This window comes from Pieris napi, chromosome 1 (genome assembly GCF_905475465.1).
Source record: "Pieris napi chromosome 1, ilPieNapi1.2, whole genome shotgun sequence".
NCBI lineage: Eukaryota > Metazoa > Arthropoda > Insecta > Lepidoptera > Pieridae > Pieris > Pieris napi.
In genome coordinates this window covers 402,422-411,956 of record NC_062234.1, presented here as the reverse complement: position 1 = coordinate 411,956, position 9,535 = coordinate 402,422, and the positions used below count along the sequence as shown (strand labels likewise).

The 9,535-nt window shown below is 33.2% G+C and overlaps 1 protein-coding gene across 2 annotated transcripts; it reads right to left on the bottom strand.

The window, feature by feature from the left end:
• Positions 1–878: 878 nt before the first annotated feature.
• Positions 879–5,898, bottom strand: LOC125050898 (U3 small nucleolar RNA-associated protein 25 homolog). Of its 2 annotated transcripts, XM_047650978.1 has the most exons (9): positions 5,860–5,898; positions 5,132–5,346; positions 4,247–4,855; positions 3,696–3,938; positions 2,712–2,986; positions 2,474–2,629; positions 1,684–1,879; positions 1,436–1,612; positions 879–1,058 (listed from the first exon to the last, which is right to left on the bottom strand). In XM_047650978.1, the coding sequence occupies exons 2-9, from the start codon at positions 5,252–5,254 to the stop codon at positions 891–893; spliced, it is 1,947 nt and encodes a 648-aa protein (XP_047506934.1). In that variant the 5' UTR covers positions 5,255–5,346; positions 5,860–5,898; the 3' UTR covers positions 879–890. The 2 variants fall into 2 exon arrangements, with proteins under 2 accessions (XP_047506934.1, XP_047506925.1); XM_047650969.1 differs by lacking the exon at positions 5,860–5,898 and having other exon boundaries at positions 5,132–5,849.
• Positions 5,899–9,535: the final 3,637 nt, after the last annotated feature.

Below are 9,535 nucleotides of genomic sequence, written 5' to 3'. Positions count from 1 at the left end.
CAAACGGATGGTATCTTATAAACAAGGATTTTTACCTAGGATTACCAACATTTTTAACAAACGTAAAGATTATGAAATAAATTATTATTGAATCATGAAATTACATTAAAATCGGACATGTTAAACTAAATAAATATTGTTGTCGGTATGTCTGTCGATCATTATCTTACTGCATCTGCCTACACACAATTACGTAACTGAAAAACAATCTCATTAGAACCTATTTTGTTTCGTAAGTTTGCTTTATTAATACCTACCATAGAACACAAAACGCTTGAAATAAATATCAGTCCTATTTTTATTTTTTTAAAATATGAATTTCAAAAATGACGCGCCCACAGTGATGTAATTAGATTGCAATATTGAATATGTATAATTTATCCTAAAGCAATATATATTATGTTTCTCTATCCGTCCACGATCGACATCATAATTCACCATGTTTCGCAGGCAATTGATATTTTTCATAAAAAAGGTGCTATGCCCAGTCCATGTTAGATCATAAGCATTGTAATGAAAATTATCATTTGTCAATTAGAATAATAAAGTGTGTATACTACAAAATAATTATTTCATTTCTCCTTCTTTTTGTAAAGATAAAGCGTCTGTTCGAGTCTGGCATATGATTAAATTCAGTGTCAAATCAGATTCATTTATCATATAATCAACACAATGTACACTTATGAACGTCAAAAAAAGAAATACACATTAAATGCTTCTAATTTTACATTCACTGCCAGTTCTCAAATCAAGGGCGTAGACCGGAAGAGGAACTGGCAATAAACTCTCCGCCTCTCTTTTTAATTTATCAAGTTTCTTAAAAAAACTGAAATGATGATACGACTCGAGAAAAGGTAAGTTCAAATAAAACCATCGTCTCCAAATATAGTTTATTTATCACCAGTCAAATACATATGTAATGGTTTGTCAGCATTCAACATGCGCGTGATTCGGTCGACGCCTAAAACCGCCGCCCCTCGTGCGGCATCGTATCGGCAGTACATTGTGGTGGATGTCATATTGCACTCACTGCCGCCGTATTTATTCTGATTGCTTTCCTGTAAGCGTTCATTTAATTAGACAAGCTTTCGACTAACCTCCCAGCGTTCAATTATCACGTGACGCAATTTTTGACCCCCCTGCCCCATGTACCGCACCGTACCCAATAATAATAGTAAAACCTTACGTTACCATCCATATAGTGACAAATTTATCCTAGAAGTCACATTTATGTGGGGTAAGTACCAGAAAGTCACTAAAATGCCATTTTATTGTTTTAATCGCGTTCATTAATACAATAACGCGTAATATAAAATTAAATTACGCGTTAGCGTTAAGCTTATTGCCGACTGACCCTTATTAAACCAAAATGGTCTTGAACACTTTGAATTTTTATAAATAATAATGTCTAAAAATTAAAATGAAACAAACAAACCTGCATAAGATTCAACATTTCGGAATAAAAGTGAGGGTAGGTCGGCGGCTGATAGAATATGATATGCCTAATACCCTTAATACGAAGTCTTCTAAAGAAATGTACTCGTTCCGAATAGAGAAGAAAATGAGCCTCTGCGTGGAAGAACATATCCCGAGCTCTTGCTATTTTTGCATCCTGCAACAATAAAATATAACTGGAGACATTCTTATCAAATTGCAATATATTTAAAAGAAAACGACAAATACCTTAGTGTACTCGCAGACTTGAACAAAGCTAATATCTTCCTTCTTGAAATAATTCCTTAATCGCACAAAATCAAAATAGCTCGGAACGTATATAAGGGTGTGACTCATCAGCGGATCTCTTTGTTTGGGCAAAATCTCTTTTACAAAGTACTCGAACCTCGCGTCGACGGCCGATAGGGGACTGGTAGCATTGAGCCTAAAAGGGATCATTGCAATTAATTAGGAATAAAATCACTTTGGGGCGGAAGTCAATCCGCAGATATAAGGGAAAGTGACCCTTTCCTAATTCATAGGTAATCTGGCGTATACTGAGATACCGGCTACCGCGCGACAGCTAGTATATATATAGGTATACTAGCAGACCGGCCAAGCGTTGCTGTGGCTAAGGTTTTTCTTATATTACATAGTAGTAAACTATTCAAGGGAACCGGTAGGAGAACTTATGTAAAAGGTAGATAGCTTATGTGAAACGTTGGTACTTGGTACTTTTAACACAGCGCCATCTGTTAGAATTGTATCAAATAATATACAAATATTTGCAATAAAATAATATTGCGGGTATAAATTGAGATATAAGCTATCCTATCTTTTAAGTTGGATCAAACTACACACGGTGTGCAAATTTGATTGATATCGGTTCGGTAGTTTAGGAGTCCATAGCGGACAAACAACGTGACACGTAATTTATATATATTAAGAAGATATTACGAAAAATTTACAAAACTCACATCTATGAATAGGCAAATAATAAAATTAATAATTATTTGTTTTTTTTTAATTAGATAATTACCTGTGAAAAAGCTGTGGCACTTGGACTAAAACCTGTCGAATGGCGCCTATTTCTGGCTGATTGCTAATTATCACTTTCCCACGATAATTTTGACATTTCTTGTTTACAATCGACCTTATCTCTGGCATCGCAATCGATGAAAAGACTAATGTCTGTCTGAAACATATATTAAAGAGTCTTTTAAATTAAATTGAGATCTCCCGGTTAAACCCTTTAATTGAAATATCTTGTTTGATACCTATAATATTTGGACCAGCCATTCACAGCCCAGGATCGGACTCTCGAGAAGTCGGTGCCGTGAGTCTTCTTTGGCTGAAGATGAAAATGGTCTAACACGTGGAGTAGATGGTCCCAATTCTGCATTAAGAACACATCAGCCTGGTCGAGTATCAACAATTCAATGGAAGCTAAAAAGTCATAGTCTCGGTCTTCTTCGCCTTCTGCACCCACAATCATGCGCAGACCTAGCGGAGATGCTATTAAAATATCTGACGCATAAAAATCTGTATAAAGCTGAAAAAATTATTTGTTAAAATTATAATAATAGTTATTTTTTGAGTTTTAACATTAAACATCAAGACAAACATGAAATTCCACCATTGGTATATATCCTTACTAGCGGACCCGACAGACGTTGTCCTGCATGATATTTCAAGCGATTAGGATATTTAACATAGTACCGATTGCAGCGCCATCTGCCGGGCTGATTTGTGAATCTAAAGCATCCAGGGCTCCACACGAACGCATGCAAAAAAAAAATATTCAAATCGGTCCAGCCGTTTAAGAGGAGTTCAGTGACATACACACGTACAGTAGAATTATATATATATGTAAGGTATCCTATCTTTTAAGTTAGATCAAACTGCACGTGGTGTGCAAATTTGATTGAAATTTTTGTATTTGTTGAAAGACAACGTGACGCGTAATTTATTGTATATTTAGATTGTATATGTATTACAACTGAGATTTTTCATATCAGTCTTAGCTGTTTGCCAACTCTTTATGGCCAGCATTCGAGACATTTATGAATCAATAGGACTAAGAGTCTTTCCAGACGCAATATGTAGTACTGTTATATTTGATTGAGGCTGTGTATATTCATGTTCTTTTATAAATCTCTGTCACTTTAAAGATGACTGAATAGATGCTTCTAAAAAGACAAATAAACATGAAATAAATAAAGCTTTTGGTGTGTTAATAATTTATGTCTTTAAATACTCACTTTTAGAGTTTTTTTAGTAAGAGTCAAGCCCAGTCTAAATGTATCATCAGTGTTGCCACTAAATAAGAGTTCATAATCCTCAGGCTTTGGATTTTTGGTAGGCATCAAAAGTTCTCCACCAGTAAAGTCATCCTCAAATCTGTTTTTATTTACAACTTGCCCTGCTTCTTTTGGAACAACTATGTCAATTAACGTCTTTACCACTCTGTAAGCTGCATCTTTAAATGGCACCAGTATTATCACCTAAGAATAAAAAAGAAAAATAAATCTTCTGTGTACTATTCTACAATGATAAATATTATTTTATATATATGTCAACGTAAAATTGTAAAAACCGTTAGATACAATCTAGTTTTGTAACTCTATGGTAAATTCTTCCGTTTCACAATTTGACGATTTCACTTCGATAGATTATAAACTACCGAATAATAATACGTTAAATTGTAAGCAGTACCTTGAGTTCACAATCTTTCGAAAGTTTATAATCTCGCGAGATAGATTACAATCTAACGGTATTTACAATTTTACGTTAACATATATAACAGGATTACCTTTGGCCGGACTAAACCTTGGTCCCTGTATTCATCTGGTATATCAGTCTTTTTTGCTAACTTTGCATTATGATGTAAGATTTTAGTCCTTGTCTTTAACATGTGATTGGCTACATGAAGACAATAAGTGTACCGAATCTCATCACCATTTGTAAATGTTCTGTCCGAATAATATAAATCTTGATAATGATTCATAATAGAAAATAATTCTTTCTGCAGTGGAGTAAAAACTTCTGATAATTCTAAATCTCTCTTAATGAGGTTATTTTTATTTGATGATACTATATTGTCTTTAATTTGTGATTTAATATATAATTCATTAAAATCAACCTTTTTAAACGATTGTGGTACAGAACCCACACTTGCATATGTTTTTTCTTCAAGTATAGATATCTTCGGCTTTGATATTTTTGATACACTTTCCATGGGCTGCGGTATACTTATATGCAGATGGCCAAGTGAGGGCCACTCTTTGGTGATTTTTTTTTCAAATGGTTGGGAGTTAGACATAGATACTAATAATTCATCCGATAATTCATATTGTAGATGTTTTGTAAAAGGATCATTTGAGGCATCCCTATCCTTTTCTAACACATTATCTTCAATTTCCTGAAAAGGAAACACCACAGCATAGATAAAATATAGGTGTTAAATACTAATTATTTATTTATTAATATTAATAACTTAACAATATAATCAAATTGTAATCAGTTGAGGAATTGACTTTTGCAAGTGCAAGTCAGAAGTTGATGAAATAGAATTCTTAATAGAACCTGTTTTTTTATTTATTTACAGTCTGTATCACAAACACTTGAGCTCAAAAAAAAGTAATACTATTTAACTAAAATATTAAACTTATGGGTATAAAAATGATGGGTCATTTACCAGTTCATGATCGCTGATTTCATTATTTTCTTCACTTTCACTATACAGAGCACTATCGTTTGATGGATCATGAATAGGGGACTTTTTAACATTAACAACCACATCCAAGTCACCTTCACTCATAGATTCTTCTTCACTTTCTATAAGCTTATTTACATTATTATTTTTAAAGGAAGATACTAACTGTGTGTAAGTATCGTCTTCAGGTTCACTCTCTGAAAATGACTTGTCCTGTTGTTTAAACCTATCCTCCATTTGCTTCTTTTTTGCCAAAATTTCTTCAACTTTTTGCTTATCTTTATATCTATTAAATTTTGCTTTTTTATTTATTACTTCATCATCTTTCTTATCTTTTCTTTTTCGCTTCGACTCAAATTTAAAGTTGCCCTTTCGTTTTTTACTCACAAACTTTTTATGGTTACCCATATTACATCAATATAAGAAATGTGAAATTCTAAATTTTATCGAATATATAATTTTTAGAGAACCTCGAGCCTAACTGGTAAGAGGATGTTTCCTTTTTACCAAAATAAAAAATATATAAAAAGTTCAACTCTTAGTTAAAGAGTTAAAGTTCACAATAATATACACTCTTAAAAATATTTCAAAATCAATTCATTAAGTTTATTTTGACTTAATGACTTATCAAGTTAAGTAAGCAGTTGCATTTAAATTATTAATAAATGATTAAGATTTATATATGAGAAAACAGATTATTTTTATATTACTGCTTTAAAATTTTAATCACATGTTGGTCAATGACCACAGACTAAGAAGATGTAAATGAATTATGAATGACTAAATATATACCTACTTGACACTGGCTAATGCACAAACCGTGCCAGAGCCATAAAGGAAAAAAAAAAAAATGACAAAATATTCGTGTTTTTATTTGTAGATTTTATATACTATACAAGAACCACAGGTTACCATTTACTCACTATAAAAACGAAGTTATTAGAATACATACTCTACACCTATATGTATATAATGTACTCTAACTCTTGCTGTCTATAAATTGGTAGTTTTTTACTCTGTGAGTCTGTGGATTGGATTTTTTTTTTTTTTTTTTTTTAATAGCCTCACGCAGAGCGTATTGCCACAGACAAAGGTAAGGAAAACGGAATAGTAAAGAAAAATAATTTTACACCGAATGAACATTACATCGATAAAGGATAGGATCAGCAGGATATAAAACTATCTCTAATACAAAATACTACATTATGGAAAGGAACAGTAATGAATAAAATATATATCATACAAAATACGATTTGTATACATATGTATTTATAATTTTATATTATTTACAGTAAGAAATAAACATAACTTTTTATATATATTATTATTTAAAGATGAAAGCAGAACAGGAACAGATGTAGGTAACGGGATACTAGAAGAAGGGTGAGAATGATCGAATAACATGGAGTGGTTATACCGGGGACAGGACAGAATGATATGGTTTAAATCACCAATATTCAGCCCACACTCACACATTTCACTATCAATAATATGAAATCTGGAAAGGTGGGCTGGGGTACACACATGGCCCAATCTCATACGAATGAGAGACGATGTTTCCTTTTTATTAAATTTCATTTTAAAAAACCATGGCTTTAGTGGTATTGTGGGCTGTATACATGAAAAATATTTACCCTTAATTAAACTGGTCTGAATCCAAAGGTCAGTCCAAGATTGTCGAAGAAAAGAAGCAGGAAGTGAGGCCAAATCATGATAATAATTTTTATACGAGTTAGAATCGCCATCCTTAACAGCTTCATTTGCTAGTTGGTCTGCTATGTCGTTACCAAAAATACCAGAATGTCCAGGTATCCAACCAAATGACACAGACAACCCCAATTGCTCACATTCATACAACAAACTCCTAATCTCAATAATGATAGGAAAAATTAATTTGTTTTTTAATTGATATTTTTGGAGAGCTTGAAGAGCACTAAGTGAATCTGTGAATATGATGGATTTCTTAAGTTTCTTACTCAAAACTAATTTTAAAGCTTTAAATATACCGTAACATTCCCCTGTGAAGATTGAGGACTCTGGAGGAAACTTTATTTTTATTGTAGTTTTACTTTGCAAGTGAAATACTCCTATGCCTACATTACCAGACGAACCGTGTTTAGAGGCATCTGTAAATATGTAATTGTACTCATGGCAGTGTTGTTCACAGAAATAATTAAAAGTAATCCTTGCGTGGGAATCGCCCTTGTTTATACCAATATTGAATCTAATGTCTGGAGAAATAATTAGAGATTCAAAGTTGGTTCCAAATAAAGGGTAAGTTGGTAAGGTATGAGTTGGAGTTTGAATATTGATAAATTTATTGAAGCTGACGATGAGACAAGGTGAAGATTTATTTGACCAGTACTTGGAAGATGTCAACAATTGAGATAGTTCTTGAAGCTTAGAACGGAGAGGATGGTTGGCATATTGAAGGGAGCGAAATATGAATTTATCAGATAAATATTGTCGTCTAAGATGTAATGGGGCTTCAACACATTCTACTTGTAAAGCATTAATTGGACTAGTTTTCATAGCTCCTGTGATTAATCTTAATGCCTTAGACTGTATATTATCTAATTTTTTTAAACGGGTTGCATTTCCAGGAGATAATAAAAAGGTACCATAGTCTAAAATACTTCGGATTAAAGCATTGTACATGAGTTTCATACAAAAGGGATGGGCACCCCACCATACACCGGATAAACATCTAAGAATGTTCAGGTTTCGCTCACACCTATTAAAAATGTAGTCACAATGATTTACACCAGAGAGCTTAGAATCTAAAAACACACCAAGGAACTTCACAGAGTTTTTAACAGGGATAATATTATTATCAAAATACACGTTGATTGGAGGAGGGAGACGCATTCTAGAAAAAAGCATGGCAACACTTTTAGTGGGGGATATTTCAAGGCCATTAGTATCAAGCCAAGTTTTTAATAAATTAAGAGAATGAGACAGTAATGAGCAAGCAATGGCCGGTGATTGATGAATGGAATAAATTAAAAGGTCATCAGCATACTGGAGAATACAAATCCGATTACCCAAAGAAGCTTTCAAATCATGGGTATAAATATTATATAAGATGGGACTTAAGACTGATCCTTGAGGAAGACCTCTCCATAAGGTTCTGGTTACAACAGTAGAGTCTTGTGAAATTAGAGTGATGTGTCTTTCGTATAAAGTATTTATGATAAAATTTGATAACATTACAGGTACATTCAAATACTGTAGCTTTTTATGAAGAACTGACAACACTACATTGTCATAAGCGGATTGTACATCTAAAAATGTGGCAACAACAGAATCGTTCCTTGAAAAAGCTAAAAAAATGTCAGTTATAAAGATGGCAATACTGTCCATCGTACTCTTCCCTCGACGGAAACCAAATTGACTGTCACAAAGTAATTTATTGCTTTCTACAAACCATTCAAGACGAGTTTTCACTAAATGTTCACAGAGTTTTATCAAGACCGAGGATAATGCAATAGGACGATATGAATTTGCGTTAGAGGGATTTTTATTAGATTTCAGAATTGGTATAATGATCTGGTTTTTCCAGCGTGGAGGGATAGAACCGGTTAACATAAGTGTATTTATCAATTTCAGGAAATATTCAAGAGTTTGGTCACCTAAATGAGAGATGAAGGAATATGGGATTCCATCGTCACCAGGAGCAGAGTCTATAACTGAAGATAGTATTCCTTTAATTTCATACATAGAAAATGGACTATTGAGACCAGAGGGGTTCAATGGCATCAGAGGCATAATTATTGTTTCAGGAACTGTAGTAGGAGCAAGTCTGTCGAGGAATTGATTTGTTAATGAATCGGGGAGAGAACCAGAAGTTTCAGTAAATGCACACCTGAATCTTCTAATATTACGCCATACCACAGAAGGACGGACATTAGGGGAGATGGAGAGACAAAAAGATTTCCAGCTATCTGCTTTTTTCTTTTTGAATAATAAACTAGTGGCCTTGAAAGAATCTGTAACCAGATCAAAATTTTCAGATGTACAATTCTCACAATATTGGAGCTCAACTTGTTTTCTTTTTTTAATTGCATCTGAACATTCATGATCCCACCAAGGTGGAGATGGAATAAAGCCCAGAGCACCATTTTTAAGCGGAAAGGTTTTGTCTGCTACTTCTATAAATAATTTAGTTAATGCATCAACACAAATTGATTCTGAACCATGTGAGATATTAGGAAGGGAAGTCATCTTTTGTTCTATACTGGATTTAAAGGTATCCCAATCAGCATTATTAAGTCGATGTTTTAATCTAGGTGAATGTCTAAATGTAAAATTAATGTGAAAAGGAAATCTAAGAAGTAAAGGGAAGTGGTCACTACCATATGAAGAAGAAAGTGTAGACCATGAAAT